Source organism: Lissotriton helveticus, chromosome 6 (assembly GCF_964261635.1).
Source record: "Lissotriton helveticus chromosome 6, aLisHel1.1, whole genome shotgun sequence".
In the NCBI taxonomy this organism is placed as follows: Eukaryota; Metazoa; Chordata; class Amphibia; order Caudata; family Salamandridae; genus Lissotriton; species Lissotriton helveticus.
In genome coordinates, this window is record NC_136067.1 from 1,092,864,017 (window position 1) to 1,092,885,025 (window position 21,009).

At 49.3% G+C, this 21,009-nt stretch overlaps 1 protein-coding gene across 4 annotated transcripts in view; it reads left to right on the forward strand.

The window, feature by feature from the left end:
* The window catches only part of BIRC6 (baculoviral IAP repeat containing 6), a 2,208,279-nt gene that overhangs the window by 1,063,798 nt on the left and 1,123,472 nt on the right, over positions 1–21,009 (forward strand). For all 4 annotated transcript variants that reach the window (XM_078648748.1, XM_078648749.1, XM_078648751.1 and 1 more), the window contains one exon: positions 6,671–6,886. In XM_078648748.1, the coding sequence (XP_078504874.1) occupies positions 6,671–6,886 (216 nt within the window). The remainder of the gene's footprint in view (positions 1–6,670; positions 6,887–21,009) is intronic.

Genomic DNA, 21,009 nt, shown 5'->3' on the forward strand with positions numbered 1-21,009 from the left:
TTAGTGATCTACACATCCCCTGTTTTGCTATATAATCCAAACAATACTTGACAACATTTACATATAGTTTGGCCGTTCAAGTAGTGCGATGCAGAGGGGTTGTGTACTGCTTAGTGTGCGTTGACGCGTTTCGATGGGTTCTCATTTTATTCCATCTTTTTCAAGACCAAAATTTTCACTCTTGTTGAAGCAGGAAACAGTCGTGAATGGCAAAGCGCCTATAAATACATAAATTAAATTCAGCAACCAAAATTTTCAATATGTACATGCTAGAATTCAACTGGTCTTTAAGAAAGAAGTTTATACTATCTACACTACAACCCATATTGGTGTACCGACAAAGTCATTGATGTACACAAAATATTATTTCCCTAACTATTGGAACAAAAATAGCCTTACTAACAGTTGACCAAAGGTTCATGTACACATATTCTTCTATATGGGTTCTATCTATTGGTGTATATCCTTGTCTTGATACATCCTAACTCACATGTCCTAACTCACATATGCTCATACAGACAGTATAAATACCTTTTGTCTCCAATCATACCATTCACAAATATTAGGGGCACTGTGCACCTTTATTATACTCATCGTGTTTCGAGATCTCTGCTCACCTTCTGTTTGTGAGGTAAACTATTGTGTGGACACCAAGGCTACTGTCACCCGGTTAGGTCTGACTCTGTGCCTGGGTTTATGTTCGAAAATCTTAGTTGTAGGTGGAAGCTAAGAGAATAATATAAGAGGATCATAAGCAACAAGCCCTCCTGTTCATATAGCCATTACATTTGCTGATTGACAAAAATCTCACCTTTGTGGACTTTCAGCAGTGGGGAGAGCCTTGGTTAGATCTATTCGCCACCGAAGAGAACGCGCATTGTCATCAGTTCTGCGCGTTGGAATTTCCAAGGCGGCACTCGCTCGGAGACGCTTTTCGTCATGAGTGGAGCTGTGGTCTGTTGTACGCCTTTCCGCCTATACCACTTCTGCCCAGAGTGCTGAAGAAGATCAGGCGAGACCGGGCCCAAGTCATCCTTGTGGCTCCGAACTGGGCACGAAGGTACTGGTATCGTTCCGTTCTCCAGGACTTTCTGGTGTGATCATTGGTTCGCAGATCCACCACCGAGGTTGGTATTGCTGGGGTATCTATTCTAAGGTAAGGAATCTAACACTAACCTGTTTCTTTCCGATGCACAAGTTACTTGCCTTCGGTAACGATATATCTGTAAGAAACATTAGTTAGTGTTAGCTTCCTTACCGCCCCACCCTTCCTCCCTGTTCTGCGAACCGATATCTAGGGTTAAGGTATCTCCCTTTGAGGGCCGTAGTTTCATGGCACCAGGGTCGGTTTCTTGCATGGCTCTGTGTTCATGGCGCGGAAAGCTATGTACAGAACTGACGTCAGCGCACGAGGGTGGCGTCTAAGTACTCGGACGTCATCCCGGCGATCACGACGGCATACGCGGAGTCGCAGACGACGCCTACCGACGCGCAAGGGGTACTGCTGACGAAAACTTCCCGGATCCAGCCTGACACCTGGGGATATTCTTAGGTAAGGAATCTAACACTAACTACTGTTTCTTACAGATATATCGTTACCGAAGGTAAGTAACTTGTGCTTTAGGGGCGTTACAGGTAGGTGAAGGGAAGGGACCAATGGGTCCCTTCACTGGGATGAGTACACCCCTTATTCTGCCACTCTCCAGTGGGAGGGGGGCAGGAGCATGTCCCTGTTTGGCTGGGTCCCCCCCATCCTCAAGATAGCGGGGACTCGAGGTTGCGCTTCACTTTGCCTCCCCCACCTTAGGTGTGGAGATGGCAGAGGTGGGCACACCTCTCTTCCTCACTTGTTTTTCCTGCTGGTTCTTCCGCCCAAAGTGGGGGGTAGAACCAGTGGGGGCCAGTTGCTGAAAGCAGCAAATGGTCTGGAGAGGCTCACAAAGGCTGCATCCCTTTGAAGCTTCTCCTTCTTGAACCCTGCCCATCCTGGGGGAGGAGGCTTTGCACCTCGTCCCAGGATGTGCATTGTTTCATGCCCGAGAGCAGCAAGCTCTTGACCCAGGAGTCCAGAAACATGTCTGGTGGTGGCAACCTAGGCAACCACTCAGTCAGGTCACTAGAGGTTGGTCGAGTTTTACGGGGTATCCCTAAGATGCCCTCTGTAGTGCATTTTACATTAAATCCCTCACTGGCATCTGTGTGGGTTTAATGTGCTGAGAAGTTAGATACCAAACTTCCCAGTCTTCAGTGTAGCCATTATGGTCCTGTGGAGTTCGTAATGTCAAACTCTCAGCACCATATACTCTTAATGGCAGCACTGCACTTACAGTGCCCAGGAATGGACCTGGGTACTGTAGGGGCATAGGGCTCATGCACCTGTACCCTCGCCACTGGCATAGGGCACCCAGCTAGAGGGATGACTGATGTATTTCAGGGCAGTGATTTGTGGGCATGGCACACAGAGATGTGTGCCATGTCGACTCTTCACTTTGTTCTGCACCAAGACACGCAGCCTGCAAAGGCAGTGTGTGAGTGTCAGGGTACAGGGCCTCTAAGGATGGCACAATAAGTGCTGCAGCCCTTAGAGGCCTTCTCTGGTCACAGTGCCCTGGGTACCTATGGTACCATTTACCAGGGGTGACATATGGCCAGAGATTCCAATTGGGTTTAGGCTTCAATGCAGTTTTTAGGGAAGGAACATAGGTCCTTGATACCTGATTAGCAGGAGCCCAGAGCACACTCTGTCAAAGAACATCAGCAATTCAGCAAAAAGTGGGGGCATACCATGCAAGAAAGAGGGCACTTTCTTACATACACTACCCAGCCTGAGTTGGCATACACCGTTGAGTCACTGAGAGAACACTTCAGCAACCAGGTCAACTCACGTTCCAGTGGAGATGATAAATTATATCCACCTTCATCAGGAGAGGGTAGCCCATAGCGTTGTCATAAGCCTACAGAGAAAGCATATAGGTTGTGTGGGAGTTTTTTTTCATTATTTTATAGTCTTACTTATGTCAAGAAACTAAAACTGGTGGTGTAAATTTACATTTTGGCATGCGTTATACTTTCCTCAGGCCCTGGGTACAGCAGCCTTTGAAACTACCAAGGCTTGTTGCGTGCCCAGTCTGCACACTGATCTGCCGTCTAGGGACTTAAGGATCCAAGAGCACTTCATCCAGAGTGGCCTTGCTGTCCTGTTTTCTCTCCTTTCCCAAGTCGTCCGAGCCAAGTGACAGCCTCTATCTGCAGCGACCCGCCGTACAAAACACCTCTGCACCAGAGTCACCCAGCCCGGGTTCACGTAAATCAGCTGTGTCCCTATGTTCCAGAGACCCTCAAGAGCTGAGCCCTCTTTTTGGTTCTGCCGGACGTGTCCCCAGTTTACCACCCCCACACGCCCCTTTGCAGTCTTTCTTTTACAGGCACTTTTGCCATTGACTTTACCGTGTAGCGCTGGAGACTACCAACGAGACCAGCGACTCTGCACCTAGACTCACCAGGGCAGGTAAACCTGAACTGCTGGTGGTTTCTTGGACCTTGGCCCCTAAGCACCTTAAGTCCCAAAAGGCACTCTCACGGTCCGCTCGCAAGTATAGGCATGCAGTGTATTTTTCTCCTTTAGGATAACATTACTGCGTTCCAGGATCCTACTTCAAAACCCATGTTTTACCGTATTTTTCTAATACTACAAAAAATCTAGAACTCCAAAAGTACTTACCTAATTTCAATGATCTTGGTTTCTAAGATTATATAACAATGTCTTATTTTCCCAATTTGGTCTTGAATTCTCCTTGTGTGTCTTATTTATTGATTTTGCATGTGGAACAAATGCCTAACAATACCCCCTAATAAGCCTTAGCTGCTCGACCACACTGACCCAAATAAAGCACTTGAGATTATTAATTTAAGCCCTGTAAACCAATAAGGGTTGTGTGTACTTTTTGCATAGTGTTTCCTTACATTGGCACAACCACTTAAAAAGTCAGCTTCCTACAGATGACCTCACTGATATCATCCTATACTTGTGACAGTGCCATATAGGGTTTGCGGACTTGAGGTCGTTCAACACACTGCTGTCACTTTTCTGTCACCAATTAAATGATAATGGGCATGACCTTTAACCACATGCTGGACACGCAGCATTTATCAAGTCACGCACATTTGGTTGATTTTATTCACTTTTACAGGCGTTCACCCACTTAGCAAAATGCCTCTATAGAATTTTATCGGATCACCCTTTGTTTAAACCTTAAATACTAGCCAAAAAAGAATTTGTAGTATATTCACCCTAATGGGATTACCTTTTTAATGACTTAACGTGACCTGCAGTTTTAAGTCAAGAGGTTTACAGATGTACATTTGCCACTAAAAAGACACCTTCTGCTAGGCTCTATGAACAACTTTGATAGTTTGTTAAAATAGACTAACACATTCCTGACATGAGCATAATAGCAGAGCCATGCTTACAACTCCAATGTGAGATAAAGTATCTTTAAATGGGACACACCTACATTGTACATCCTTCAGGAAATATTTAGTGGCTCAAAATCTTCAAGAATGTTCTGGAAATAAAAATCCATACATTATAAACATCCTCTTTACATAGAATGTGTTGATAGCACTGTATTGCAACTGTTTCACTCTGGCACTTAACAGATATTCACTGTTGGACGATCTATTTGCAACAGAAACTTTGGGCTATCTTAAAGATGTTATCTAACATTCTTTGGTTATAAGCCACAATCTACTTTAAAACATACATCTGCAACCCACATCAGGTGCTCTTTGCATTAACCTTGTTTAATATGGAGTACTAGTTGCAACTCAAATGTTGGTAATTTTTAAACAATGCAGCATATAACTTTTAACATGTACAACCACACTTGCCTCTAGGGCTGATGTTCGTCTATTCTATGCACCACACGTGTACAGACAGTAACTCATTTGAGATGTCATCACTGATTATATAAGTGATTTTATATGTAAGGTCCTAAGTAGGGCATGGCTGGCGCTTAAGTTGTAGTTAGCTAAGTAAACTATAACTGGTGAATTTAATTGTTTCTTAGTTTTTAAATAAGAGTTTTTATCTTATTTCAGCACCTGACTGCATCATCACTTTAACCTCTCGTTTTTTTAATTGAAGTTCTGGTTTTGTTTTAACATTGCTTAACCGCGGCGGCAATTATGCTGCAGTGCGGCGGTTTAGCAAAGAGGGCGGGGCCGCAGCGGCCAACGGACGTGCGCAGCACTACGGAGGTAGTGCTTGCGACGGCAGTTGGCCGACAGAAGCAACGAAGGGGGTAACGTAACCTTTGATCCTATTTCCATACTTAACTATAGTGTCACTTCAACCTTTGTTTTTTTTCAGTGAGAGAGTATGAATATATGTGTGTGTGTGTGTGTGTGTGTGTGTGGGTGTGTGTGTGTGTGTATATATATATATATATATATATATATATATATATATATATGATCTGTGTGATGCTTTGAACTTGAGAACCAAACAAAATGCCATTTGTGAGGAGGTTCTGATGACCTCTTAAACCAAAAGGCTGAAAGCGAAGTGGTTTGTCAATTTCTCCAAAATTGTAGAGATGGCAGTATATTAACATATTAGACTTCGCCCATGCTTATTTCTTATATAACTTGCTGATTTTGTTCCAGTTTTCATGAAAACTGTGTTTTTTTTTCAAAGTGGAAATACGGGGTTTTAGAGAAAGCCACACTTTCTCTGTTAAAAACACTTTGTATCTATAGAAGTCTCAGATTTCTTTAAGCTGTTGCTGCAAGTTAAAGCTAACAGTGTGCCATGATTGTAATTAGATTGTAATTGTTTAGCTTGCAATTCTTGAAAATTAGGCTAATTGAATAATTGACATTGGTGAAGCTTTATACATTTGCTTGAGACACCTAAATGTACTGTCCTCCTTTAGGACTAATTAGTTAACGAGAAGGAAATATGACTAAATTGATGCTTGCCATTGGTAGAAGGCCATATTTCACGGGTACCTGAAAAGACCTCCTCTGACCTTGAAATTAATTTCATACCACTACATTTTGTGGAATAATGTAATAAGCAGATGTACTCCTATGCTAACGTTTAATCGTTCTTTTCGGATGTATTAAACATTAGCATAGGAAGTTCATTTGCTTATTATTTTATTCTCTAGAGATCCAACCTCCCTAGCTTTACAAGGACCCAACCACTTTTGTGGAATGAAGGCACCCAAACGAAAGTGTATCTAATTAATCACTCTGTGTCCTCTATTGGCAATAAAGAGTCGAGGTTGCAGTAGTCATGTGTTCCCATTTGTGACATTGGTATGAGGAGGAGGTACCGTGTCCAATAATTAATGGACTTGCTAAGCAATAGCTTCAGTGGGCTTGACTCAGTTAGTGTGTCTCTCACTAGACCATAACAAATGTTTTATGTGAGGACATTTTTCACCGCTAAAGAAGCTACGACTGGCACAATTAAGGTTTGGACTGAAATATGAAGTTTTGGATATGTCATTTAAAATCCCCGACCTTTAAAACTTTATGGAACATAGAACGTGCATACAATTTGTTTCTGGGTCATTTGCTCCTGGATTTGTATACGCACAAATGGGGGGGCTTGGCTCATCAGTTTTATGTTATGATTAATACCCCTTTTTTTCTTGTTTAGCACTTTAAAGATTTAATACGCTTGCGACGAACAGCAGAGTGGCCCCGTTCAACTTTGGATACAGAGGTGTCTGCAACCAAAGAAAGCCCGGAAATTGAACCTCTTCCTTTCACGCTGGCACATGAACGCTGCATTTCTGTTGTGCAGAAATTGGCTCTCTTCCTTTTGTCTATGGATTTCACGTGCCACGCAGATCTCCTGCTGTTTGTCTGTAAGGTAGGTTATATTGTGGAAATCTGCTGATGACAATGTCTGAATTAAAAATAAAATTGCGATTTTTCTTTTGCCTGCCCTCTTTCTGTACGTTTCGTCTAGCTCTCCTTAGCTTGTAGGCCTTTCCGATTAGTTTTCATTCCTTACATTTGAGCAACCGACACATTATAAATAACTGACTTAAATGCAGATAACTATACCCCCGTTCAGTTACTCCGCTATCTCTAAAAGAGAAGAGAAGCTTTGGTAAACAAGATTCTTCTATTATTTAAGTTTACTTTCACAATCCGATGAAAAACTATGTTAAGTGAACAATTCCCAAGGCAACTAGGACAAAGGAATAGTGCATCCATTTTATGAGGTATGCGCTTTTCAGCACATTTGTCCCACATTTTTTACCTATAATTAATTTTTAAGAGGAACAATCCTAAGTTGGTTTTCACATGTGTTCCTTCTACTCTAAAATTGTAAGCAACATAAATAATCTGACTTGAACAGTTTTGATATCTGCTAAAATCCACTGCTAAGCTCTTCCTTATCTAACACAAATACTTTTCTTGTTAGTGTTCAAAAATGCACACATCTTAGTCTCCAGATATTGACTTTTACTTGTCAGATTTTTCCCATTCCTTTTTCTTAAACCCTGTGACTAAACGCTCTGCGGGGCATATTATCAAGGACCGGTGTTAAAACTATCGCCGTTTTATTGGCAGGAAACTGCTGATAAAATGGCGATAATGGGCTTGATAACACTCCCTTGTTAATTCCCATAGAAGCCCATGTTCTGGTGTTAACATGGGGCTTCTATGGGAATTAACAAGAGCGTATTATCAAGCCCATTATCGCCGTTTTATCGGCAGTTTCCTGCCGATAAAACGGCGATAATTTTAACACCGGTCCTTGATAATATGCCCCTGCTTTCTTCCTTTATCTCCACTCTCAGTACCCTGCGGCATTTAGCTTCTGTGCTCTCCTTTATTCTTTGTTTTCCTTCCTCTGTGTACGTTAGTGTGAATGACTTGAACCGTTGTGATTATGTTTTTGACTTCATGCCTTCTTTGGCCATTTGCTCATTATATCTAAAGGGTTAACTCAACCCTGCCTGTTGTTTTGGTGTACAGCGCACTGATTCCTATTAGATAAAAGTGAAAAATAAATAAAACTTTTAACCATCACAAAATGCATTGTGATGAAAGCCATGACTTTCAATCCATGCGAGGGTGACTTAGTCTTCGTTCATTCCATAGATCACTTAATTGTGCATCATAGATTGGGTAATTATATAGTATGATATTTACAGTGTTATGAATGTGATATGTAACACTATACAACACACAAGTTAATATTATGAAGTTCATGCTACCTGCACTATTCACTTTACCAAATTACGTACTGCTGATTGTTTACGCACACATTTTGCACCATGTATTAACAAATCTTAAATGCAGATTTTTTTTTCACAACAGATTTTATTGTTGACAGACAATAAAGCCCAGGAGGGTCCAGGGCAAAATATCGCATGTATAAAATGACAGTGGTAAATATGTCAACATTTCACAATGAGTCCCTCTGAAACATGAGTGTACATTTAAGCAAAGGCTGTAAAAAATGCACATTGAAAACCAAAAACAAAGGTATCACCTGATCTACACATCCTACATTTATGCATAATTCCAGTTGTGATAAAACAGTAAATGTACAATCGGTCCCCGAGCCTACACCCAACATGAAATCAACAGGGCAAATCTTCAATACTTCGCGCCGGGGGAACTGGTAATTGGCCCATAGCTTCCATATTTTGGGGTTTTCTAGGGGCAGCCGCGTGCCTTAAAAATTGGAATTTCAAGCCCCATAGAGAAGTCAAGGCCATGCTTCCAGGCCCCAATCGAAGGCGGGGAGGTTGTTTTCCAGGTCCTGGCAATGTCGCGCTTAGCAAGGGTAAGCCCCAAAAATAGCAGGTACCTGTTCACTCAGATTTCGACAGTAATGTGAGCATGGTTAAGCGCAGCGATCGCGGGTTGTCCCTACCCAGGACCTCAGAAATGCAGGTCCGCACCCCACGCCAAAAGCGTGACCGGGCTGTGCATTCCCAAACCGTGTGGAGGAGGGTGACTGCGGCCAACCCGCAGCAGAGGCAGGAGGGAGAAGCAATCATCCCAGCGCACCAGAGCCGATAGCGGGTAAAGTTTGCCGTGTGGAGGTATTTGAATTGTATGAGTCGAAGACATGCTGCTATGGCTGCGCCGCGCTGGTATTTTAGAGCCTCCACCCAGTCGTCTTCGTCAAGTGGACCCAGGTCGTCCTGCCAAGCCTCTGCCTGTGAATGACCAGGGTGCGGTATAAAGCTGTGATTTTGTGTGCGCCCATCTCGCCCATGAACACCTTGGCCTCAATAGAGCTAAGATTGTGTATAGCATCTTGTTGTGGTAGATGGGGGGGGGGGGGGGGGGGGGAAGCATGCCGGAATTGAAGATGTTTATAGAATTGGGAGAGGGGCGTTTGGAAGTCAGCCTGAAATTTTTGCAATGACTTGAGAGTTTGGCCCCGAAGAACATCCCGACCATTGAGATTTCAATAGCACCCCAGCCCACAAACCCAGGTAACTCGAGCAGCTGCGGCAGGATGCCATTATGCCAGAGGGGAGTCTCCTTGGTAAGTTTGCCCCACCAGCCGATCTTACGCAGAGCTTGCCGCCAGATCGCAAAGACAGTCTGGGTCGCGGGCGGCAGCGATCCAAGCGTTGCGCTGGAGTAGAGTATTGTGTGTAATGATTTAAGGTCCATCAGCCATCGTTCAAGCACATAAGCAGGGTCCTGCCGGTTGCTGTACCACCAGTCATTTAGGGCAAGGAGGTGGAAGGCTGCATGATGAAGCTGGACATACGGGGTCGTGAGGCCCCCCGCCATAAGTGGATTGGAAACATGTTCGCAAGGCACCAACCCCCCCCCCCCCTCCTTCCTACCAGGAAATGGAAATGAGTGAGGGCTGAATTCAATTGTCGGAACCATGGGTGGGTTATGGGGTATGGGTAGTTTTGAAGTTGGTAAAGTAGGTACAGTAACTAAACCATTTTGAAAATGCCCTACCTGCCAAACAACGTCAGGGGCATAGACGACCAAATGCTCACCTGTGTAATTTGAGGCAGTAGGGGAGCTAGATTTTTGGACCAGGAGTCCGGTTGGGACGACGATAAGAACACCCCAAGATATTTAAAGCCATCAGGCACAACCGTGACCTGTTGCACCCAATCCCCCAACTGATCACTCCCCCGTAGCAGAGGCCATAAACAAGACTTGTGTGCATTCATGTAGAGGCCAGAAATTTAGCCAAAGATTTCCATTATGCAGAGTAACCGGGGGCCAGACCTATTCGGACGTGTAAAGAAGTGTTGCAAGGATCCTGCTCATACACAGAACTGTGCACAGAGACCTAGGACATCAGTGAATTGTGGTGTACCAGAAACTCACCTCAGTACCTAGAAAAACCCCAACCAGCTAGTATCAGTGTCACATTAGCTCTTCGTCCTATAGCAAAGTAACCAATGATTAGACAACCTAGAACATGCGACTTAGGACCATCTCAGGAATGGTGGGAAGTGAGAACACTTTTGTTATACTCTCATACCAGTCCACAACAGGAGTAAATAAGAGACACAGTAAGGTTAAAATATTTAATATTAACGATGTGACCTCATGTGCAGTATCTTAGCCAACATAAGCAGACATATGATTAAAAATAATATGGTCAGCATGGCTACAATTCCATAAAATACAAAAGGAGGAATCATATTACAATGATGGTGAAAACAGGTCCTACAGCGCCTAGTTTTAACACCCTCCCTATATAGGAACTATGTATTATAAACTAAAGAAGGTCTCTTAGGCTTGTATTGGGGGACCCCATTACCTTTCTGCTCAGTAAGAGTAAATTACATCTGGATCAGCATAGACTATCTGCATCCCTGGAAAAGGAAATCTTCCAAGTGTGGGAAACCCTGGCTAGTGTGTGATAATAAGGACACCAGAATCTTACTTGGCTGACAGCTGCCAAAATGTTGTGTCTAGAAAACGTTACCCGAACATGTTGAAAAACAACGAACATGTTTTGATAACCTTGACGGCTTTAGCACTCACTGTGCAGACTAGTGGCACAATGTAAGTCTAGAGATGTTTAAAACAAACCTTTTCTCATGTGTAGACCTTCGTGAAGGCTAACTTACAAAAACAGCTATGCAGTGTCGTGTGCAAAAGCAGCAAATGGTAAAATGGCATTTAAACTTCTAATAAGCCATTATAACATAACATGCACGCAAAGTAGGCCCTAGGCCATACTACAGAAGAATAGGACATCATCAGCTTAGATCGCTATACGATCGGACACCTCGCTCGACCACTCGAAGCCATACACCTGGGCATTCACACGCACCCAGGCTACAAGTGGCTCAATGGCTAGGGCAAATAAGTAGGGGGACAGGGGGCAGCCCTGCCTGGTACCTCGCCAGATATGAAATGGCTGTGAGATGGAATAGATGACATGCATCCAGTCGAATGTACTTATCCATGTCGACTAGAAGGAGCGCGGCCAGTTCATTTAACCGGTCGACAGAGGCCATCGCGTTATGCTCCCGACGATTATTGTGCTGAGTCGCCCGGTTGGGCGTAAAGCCCGCCTGGTCGGGATGGACAAGCGTAGAGATATGCGGGAGAATGCGATTAGAAATGATTTTGGCGAGGAGTTTGGCCTCAACATTTAGAAGGGAGATTGGTATTTAAGAGGTGTGGTGCTCAGGGGGTCGGCAGAGCTTCAAGAAGGCCACTATCCCAGCATGGTGCCAGTCACCCAGGAGGCAGCCCTCGTCAACTGCAGCCAGAAGAGCCGCTAGGTAGCGCAGTGATATGTGGGACGAGTATTTCTGAAAGAACTCGCACTGAAACCCGTTCGGTCCCGGTGATTTACCAGAGCGCATGTCTGTAAGGGCTGATTGGACCTCTACCACGGTGATCGGGGCATCAAGGTCATCCTGCACATCAACAGATAAAGATCGCGGGGGCAGGTCGGCCAGAAATTGATCAGTGGTGTACGCAGAAAGAGTCTCCTGTGAGGCATATACGTTTCCATAATAGTCAGCGAAGCTAGTTGCAATACCTGCTGGATCAGTAAGGACCTGGCCCATAGGTCTCAGGATCTCGGGAAGGGTCACAGGACGAAGCGTCTGCTGACACAGATGGAGCAGGAGGGCACTGGATTTGTCCCCCCATTGATAAATGCGACTACGCATGGCCAGCCAGTACAGCCTGGCCTCATCAAATAGGTCGCTGGCGAATGTCTGTTGGGCGATGGGAAGCTGATGACGAGCTGTCGCACAATCAGCCTTCTGGCTCCTTCGTTCCAGGTCTAAGATTTCTGCTTCCGATTGGATCAGCTTATCGCAGCGCTGCCAACGTCGGGCGGTGCCGAAGGCAATGTCCACCCCCCGCAGAGTTGGCTTCATGGCCTTCCACAGGGTCTCCGGGGAATATTCAGTGTTAGTATTGAGGGAGAAATATTCAGTAAGGGCCACTTACATTTGTTGGTGATATGAGTTGTCCTGTGGCAACCAGGAAGAGAGGACCCAGCGGGGCAGAGAACGAGCCGGGCCCAGCCGTACAGCCAACGAGATGGGAGAGTGATCAGACAGAACTCTGGGCAAGATTTCGGCCTTCTCAATCTTACGAACGCGTGAGGGAGATATGAATATATAATCTGAAAGAAGCAGGTTAGTATTAGATTCCTTACCTTAGAATATCCCCAGGCGTCAGACTGGATCGGAAATTTTTGCGTAGCAGTACCCTTGCGGGCCGGTAGGCGTCGTCTGCGGCTCCGCGTCCGGCGTCGTGGGCGCCGTGATGATGTTGTCGGAGTACTTAGACGCCGCCTCCGCGCGCTGACGTCAGTTCTTCTTTTTTTCCGCGCCAGCAGCGCAGATCCGGAAAAAGTGGTACCTTAGTCATTTTTTGACTAAACTTTTTACGATCGCTTTTGATCATTTTTCGAGTCTTCGACTCCGAACGGTGCCGGTAGGGATGCCAGGTTTTAAACCATGTGAGGACTGCGACCGACTGATGTCGGTCACCGACCCTCACCGCCGGTGCCTCCACTGTCTCGGCGTCGACCACGACGACAAGACCTGCTCCGACTGCCGGGCCCTGACTTCGAAAGTTAGGCGGGAGCGATCCTGCAAGCGGCTCGAGCTCCGGCAGTCGGCCCGTGCCGCGAGAGGTCCCGGTCTGGACGTAGGTCGAGGGACCGGTCGCGGGGTCGGAGCCATCATAGCTCCGGGAGTCGCCATCACTCCTCAGGTTCAAAGTCGTCAGGTAAGCACAAGAAGTCGAAGAGACGTCATCGCTCTTCCGACTCCCCCCGACGCTCGCGCGACGCGGCCGGGGGTTCGGGTGACACCGCCCACGCAGCTCCGTCGGCGTCGCGGGCGTCGCAACCTGCCCCATACCCTCCGGTCCCTGGGCAGCAAGCGACGCCGGAGGAGATCGAGCGCTTCCTCATGGCCATGAGGTCCCTCACTCCGGCGTGCTCCGCGGCGCCTCCGGGCCCAGCAGACCCGTCTGGGGCCCCTGGCGGGTCGGGTGCTTCGGCACCGATGCCGGCGGGTGCTTCGGGCCCGGCGCCGCAGGGCCCCGCTGGATCTGCTTCTGGACCTGGGTCGTCGCTGGTTGACCTGACGACCTCACCGGCGCCGGTCCCTCAGGTGTCACCTCCGGCACCGTCTTCGGGCAGCGCCGTCCCCGATGCCTCCCTTGATCCGGTTCCGGCGCCGGAGCGGCGCCGCTTGGGGAGTTTTACTTCAATGAACCGGCCCCATCATTTGACAACCCTGATTATCAGGAGATGGGTGATGAGGAGTGTTGGGAGGGGTCTGAGGACCCTCTGACACGGGAGTGTCAGTCCCAAGAGGACTGGACAGGTGGACTTGGGGATGCCTGTGGTCTGGACACCTCACCAGATACTGGTTTTGTCTCACCTCCTACCGTGGCTACGGAGGAGGGGGCAACCTTCAGTGTGGTGTTGGCGCGGGCGGCCAAGGCCTTGGGCCTTGAGCTCCCCGTTGCGGCCGTGAGGACTAACCTCCTCACTAAGGTCCTTATACCGCAGTCAAGCTCGGCAGAGCCTCTGCTGCCATTTAATGAGGCCTTGACTGACGTTCTTTTGGGCACTTGGTCCATGCCCGCTACAGGTCCGCCTGTAGATAGGAACTTGGCCAGACGCCACCGCCCGGCCCCGGGCGACCCTTGTTTCCTGTCCACCCACCCCACCCCCGAGAGCCTGGTCATCCAGGCGTCAAATTCCCAGACCGCATTCCCGACGGCTCCCCCAATCGGGAATCCAAGAGGTATGAGCAATACGGCAAGAAGGTATTCTCCTCTCTGAGTCTGGGACTGCGGTCTTCCAATACCGCATGCCTCTTGGGCCGCTACACCCACTCCCTGTGGGACACGGTCGCGGACGTGCTGCCAGGCCAGAATGCCTGATGGAGGTACGGGCTAAACTCGGCCAGGCCCTTGTGGAATGCCGGGATGCGACACGGTATTCCATCTGGTGTGGGCTGGATAACCACCGACTCACTGGGCAGGGCGATGGCAACGACGGTGGCGATTCGTCACCGTTGAGGTCTGCCAACTTCTCGGCCGATGTCCAGAATACCCTCATGGACATGCTGTTTGATGGCCGTCGCCTTTTTGGCGACAAGGCAGACCATGCGCTTGAGCACTTTAAAGACTCCAGGGCTACGGCCAGGTCTTTGGGCCTCTCGGCCCCGCGCCAGCAAATGGGTGCCTTTCGCTCCTTTCGTGGCCAAGGAAGGGGTGTACCCACACGTGGTGCCAGATTAACATCCAACGCGGTGGCGGCCGTGGAAACCGCCGTGGCGGCGGTCGGGGACAACAGCGAGGCCAGTCCACACCTTCCCCCGCAGCATCTGCCTCGAAACCCTCCTAGTCCGTGCTTTTAGGCCCATGTGACGCCAGTGGGGGGCAGGGTTTGCCATCACCTCCTCCACTGGCGCACTGTCACATCGGACAGGTGGGTGCTGCAAATCGTCTGAAGGGGAGGCTACTCCCTCCCCTTCGGGGCGACCCCTCCAGCCATGCCACCGCAATAACACCGCGTATCGGGGGATCATTTACGACTTCTGCAGGAGGAAGTTATGGCCCTCTTGGCCAAAGGGGCCATCAAGTGCGTTCCTGTGCCAGAAGTAGGGTGTGGTTGCCACTCCCACTACTTTCTGGTACCCAAGAAGGGCAAAGGCGGCCTACGCCCTATCTTGGATCTACGGAACGTCAACGGCTTCCTCCGGAAGGAGAAGTTCAAAATGCTGACACTGGCTCAGGTTTTAGCTGCCCTGGACCCTGGAGACTGGATGGGAGCGTTGGACTTGCAGGACGCTTATTTCCACATCCCCGTCCTGCCGGCCCACCGGCGCTACCTGCGGTTCACGGTTCGCCACAAGCACTTTCAGTTTACCGTGCTCCCCTTCGGCCTTACCAGCGCCCCACGGGTGTCCACGAAGGTGATGGCGTGGTCGCAGCTCATCTGCGCAGGTTAGGGGTTTCAGTCTTCCCCTACCTAGACGACTGGTTGTTGAAGGCGGGCTCGCCCCAGACGGTCGTCAACCACCTCCAGACAACGGCAGACCTCCTGCACCAGCTGGGGTTTTTCATCAATGTGCCGAAGTCACACCTGTGCCCCTCTCAGAAACTCCTCTTTATCGGAGCGGTTCTCGACTCGGCGCAGTTTTGGGTTTATCCTCCCGAACAGCGGGTACGGGATATTCAGGCTCTGATTCCACACTTTCAGCCTTTATATCGGGTCTCGGTCAGGTTGACGCTGCGGCTTCTGGAGCTGATGGCCTCCTGCATCCTTCTGGTGCATCTCGCCCGGTGGCGGATGCGGGCTCTGCAATGGGACCTGAAGTTTCAGTAGGCCCAGCATCAGGGCAACCTGTCCGACCATGTCCTGATCTCGGAGGGCACTGCGAGACAGCTGCAGTGGTGGCTCACGGACCACGATTGGGTCAGCGGCAGATCCCTCTCCCTTCCTCAACCGGAGCACGTGGTGGTGACCGACGCGTCCCTCCAGGGCTGGGGAGGCCACATGGGAGAGGCGGAGATCAGAGGCCTCTGGTCTCCGGCGGAGTCCCGGCTCCATATCAACCTTTTGGAGCTGCGGGCGATTCGTCTAGCACTGAAGGCATTCCTCCCCTCTGTCCGGGGGAGTGTAGTGCAGGTGTTCACGGACCACACCACCGCCATGTGGTACTGCAACAAACCGAGCGGGGTGGGGACGTGGACCCTCTGCCAAGAGGCTCTGCGCCTTTGGCAGTGGCTGGGACATCAGGGTGTGACCCTGTTGGTTCAACACCTGGCAGGTTCTCTGAATGCCAGGGCGGACGAACTCAGCCGCCGATGCATGATGGATCACGAATGGCGTCTGAACTCGGACGTGGCGCAAGGTCTCTTTCTGCAGTGGGGAGAGCCTTGGTTAGATCTATTCGCCACAGAAGAGAACGCGCAATGTCATCAGTTCTGCGCGTTGGAATTTCCAAGGCGGCACTTGCTCGGAGACGCCTTTCGTCGCGAGTGGAGTTGAGGTCTGTTATACGCCTTTCCGCCTATACCACTTCTGCCCAGAGTGCTGTGGAAGATCAGGCGCGACCGGTCCCAAGTCATCCTTGTGGCTCCAGACTGGGCACGAAGGTACTGGTATCCCGAGCTACTCAGTATGTCAGTTGATCCCCCGGTTCGCGTGCCTCTTCAGGAGGACCTTCTTTTGCAGCAGCAGGGGACGGTCCTCCACCCGAACCTTTCCAGTCTCCACCTCCATGCTTGGAGATTGAGCGGCGACAGTTGAGGCCATTTGACTTGCCTCCTGAAGTCTGTACTGTTATTCTGGCAGCCAGGCGTCCCTCAAAGTCGGTATACGCCTACAGGTGGAACTAATTTGTGGCATGGTGCACAGCAAAGGCTGTGGATCCCCTCTCTCTGAGGTTCTTCTCTTCCTTCTTTCTCTTGCCCAGCAGGGCTCTGCTCTGGGCACTATCAAGGGCTACCTTTCTGCCCTTTCAGCCTTTCTAAGGCTGCCTGATCAACCTTCTTTGTTCAAGACCCCTATTGTATCTCGTTTTCTGAAGGGCATCACACACGTTCCCTCCTGTTCCGTTTGTGATGCCTCAGTGGAACTTGAACCTTGTCCTTACCTTTCTGATGTGTGTTCTCTTTGAGCCACTTCACAACTGTCCTCTCCGCCTTCTTACTCTGAAGACTGCTTTCCTGGTTGCCATCACCTCTGCCAGGAGAGTGAGTGAGCTCCAGGCTCTTTCGCCCGATCCCCCTTTTCTTTCTGTCCATCCGGGCAAGGTTGTGTTGCGAACTAGACCCTCTTTCCTGCCCAAGGTTGTCACGGCCTTCCATATCGGGCAGTCTATCACCTTGCCCTCCTTCTTTCCGCCACCGCATCCCTCAAAAGAGGAAGAGTGGCTCCACCGTCTGGACCCAAAACGTTCGATTTCGTTCTATCTAGATCGCACACGCCAGTTCCGGGTGGATGACCAACTCTTTGTTGGTTATGTGGGCGCTAAGAAGGGACGGGCGGTGCACAAGAGGACCATCTCTCGATGGGTCGTCTTGTGTATCAAGGCTTGTTACTCCTTGGCGAAAAAGGAGCCTCCTGTTGGGCTGAGGGCCCATTCCACTCGGGCCACGGCGGCTACTACTGCCCTGGGGAGTCCCCTTGCAGGACATCGGTCAGGCAGCTACGTGGGCCTCGCTGCAAACGTTCGCAAGACACTACTGCCTGGACAGCCAAGTCCGGAGGGATGGCTTCTTTGGCCTTTCCGTCCTCCAGGACTTTCTGGTGTGATTATTGGTTCGCAGACCCACCACCGGGGTTGGTATTGCTGGGGTATCTATTCTAAGGTAAGGAATCTAATACTAACCTGTTTCTTTCAGATGAACAAGTTACTTACCTTCGGTAACGATATATCTGTAAGAAACAGTAGTTAGTATTAGATTCCTTACCGCCCCACCCATCCTCCCCGTTCTGCGAACTGATATCTAGGGTTAAGGTTATCCCCTTTCAGGGCCCTAGTTTCAATGGCACCAGTGTTGGTTTTTAACATGGCTCTGCGTTTCTGGCGCGGAAAAGCTGTGCCTAAGAACTGACATCAGCGCGCGGAGGCGGCGTCTAAGTACTCCGAGGACGTCATCACGGCGCCGCCGACGGACGCGGGGCCGCAGACGACGCCTACCGACGCGCAAGGGTACTGCTACGCAAAACTTTCCGGATACAGTCTGATGCCTGGGGATATTCTAAGGTAAGAAATCTAATACTAACTAATGTCTCTTACTTACCTTCGGTAACGATATATCTGTAACTTGTTCCTCAAGGCGTGAGAAGGAGTTGTGGGCAGTGTTCCCTCTAAACTGCGTGCATGTGCACGCGCGCACTCTAACTCCCCGAGCGCGCAATCTGGTTTGTAAAGCGCGCACACTTCACAATTCACGCAAGAGTACATTTTGCAGCTGCTTTAAATAACATAGGGTGCATTGTAAAGCAGTGTGGAGAAGGAGTTCACTGTGGAAGAAGCAGTAAGGGCGGGTCCCAGGGGGAGGGCTGCAGAGGGTAACAACTAACAAGCAGGGCTGGCTGTAATCGATTGACTGGGACTGCGCCCTGGGCTGAAAGAAACTTTGATGTTTGTTGTGGGGGCAGGGATCGTTTGTGTGCCAGCGAGAGGTGTGAGGAAGATGGGAGGAGGGCAGGGGGTTGATGGGGTGTTAAGAAGGACTCTGATGTACATTTAGGGCTGGTCTCAAGCTGCGCACATGCCACTTCTTTAATAAGTTTTGCTGAAATTGACGGTGGCTACATGGATCTAAAGGCACCAGTGGCCTCTCTGATTAATGTATTTTTTCACTGCCATGCATCAATTGGAATTTTTAGAAGGCCTGGAAATAATGTGCTCTGTGCATTGTTCCTGTTTATGACGGGACAACTGATGTTTGTGGATAAAGATCAGCCTGATAGTTCTTAGTATATCAGTGCACAGGCCTCTTTTACGAGCTGAGCCCTGAAATGCTTGCCATTAATCATGCAGCAAACATCACAGAAAATAAAAAAAAGCCTCTCCAAAATAAAATATGGGCCTTTCTTTAACACGCTGAAGCTTTGGCATTATGTCACATTAGTATATAAGTGCACAACACTGATTAAAAGTACGTTTTTTAAAAATAGAACCAGTCTTTCCCTTCCCCTGTCGCAATGCCATTAGTGAACAGACGAAACAAGTTGTCATGTGCACCCTATATGTGGCCCATATTCTTGTATAGAGAGCAACAGCATTATAGTCTAGTGGATATGGCCAAACAGCTAGGGTGGTCGACCTCGAATCTGGGGAACCGGGTCCGAGTCTCTGCAGTGATGCTCAACAGCCTGTGATTCTGGGTGAATCACTTAATCTCCCTGTGTCACAGAAAAATTAATGTGTCAGTCTGTAACGCAACAGGTGCTCATGTAAAGCGCTCCGATATTTTTGGGTTGAGTTTGCACTATATAAAATTCTGCCCCCAAAAATCATCTAACAATATATTAGTATGCCTCTTATGCTGAACTCACCTATTTAAGCCATGGCATTTTCCTGAAATAAACTATTTGACTAAGGCCACACAATTTGGTTATGTGAGAAAGCCGGGATCAACCCCGGGTTTTCTAGTTTTACTTTTTACAAATCCGCTACTAAATGGGTGTTTGAACTGTGAAATACAGCAATAATCAGCATTCAGTGGGCCCCTCTGGCCCTGTGCCTCGGTGTCATTGCACCTGCTGCACCCATGGAAGCTACACATAACACTAATTGCAGCATTTCCTTTTAGAGGCACCAGCTCACTGTTTCCGTGTAGTGGACATGCACTGATGTCAGTACCAGGGGAGTAGCTACCATTGGCGCGGCAGGTGCAGTGCCACCAGGGACCATTACACCATGTAAAGTTCTGTATTTTCCTATCCCAACAAGAGTCGGAAGGGCCATTTCCCTTGCTTGCTCCAGAGCCCATGGCATCATTTCTATGCTTCTGGCTACCTGGTCCTTCCAAAATATGCATAAACCGTAGCTAGGTGCCACTGCTAGCAAAGATGGAGGATTGTAGTTTTTTACAGGAAAGTGGATTTGCTCAGGACCTCACACAAATAATAACATTATTACGTGTATCTGAAAGAAACAGGTTAGTATTAGATTCCTTACCTTAGAATATCCCCAGGCGTCAGTCTGGATCCGGAAACTTTTGCGTAGCAGTACCCCTGCGCGTCGGTAGGCGTCGTCTGCAGGCGTCCCCTGCGGCTCCGCGTCGTCGGCGTCGTGCGCCGTGATGACGTCGCTGGAGTATATAGACGCCGCCTCCGCGCGCTGACGTCAGTTCTTCTTTTTTCCGCGCCAGTTAGCGCAGATCCGAAGAGCAGTACTCCGGTCTTTTGACCAAAGTTTTTTGATAATATCTACTTCTTAGGTGCCGGTAGGATGCCCGGTTTCAAGAATTGTGACGGGTGTGACCGCACGATGTCGGTCACCGACCACCATCGACTCTGCCTCCGGTGTCTGGGCCCGGACCACGACGTGGAGGCCTGCGTCGACTGCCGGGCCTTAACGAGTAAGGCTAGACGGGAGCGGTCCCGCAAGCTACTCGAGCTCCGGGTGTCGGCCCCGCGTCGAGAGCGGTCCCGGTCCGGTCGGAGGTCGAGGGAGCGGTCGAGAGAACGGTCGCGGAGCCGCCACGAGCACTCCGGAAGTCGCCACCATTCCTCCGGTTCCTCAGGTAAGAAACACAAGAAGTCGGGGCGTCGTCATCGCACCCCCGACTCCCCCCGACGCTCGCGCGATGCGGCCGGGGGTTCGGGTGGCCCCACCCCCGCGGCCCCGCGTGGGTCGCCCGACTGCCCCATACCCGTCGGTCCCTGGGCAAGGCGCGTCGCGCGAGGAGGTAGAGGAGTTCCTCATGGCCATGAGGGCGCTGTCTCCTCCGGCGGGGCCTACGGCGCCTGCGGGCCCCTTGGCCCCGTCTGGGGGCCCGAGCGGTTCGGGTGCT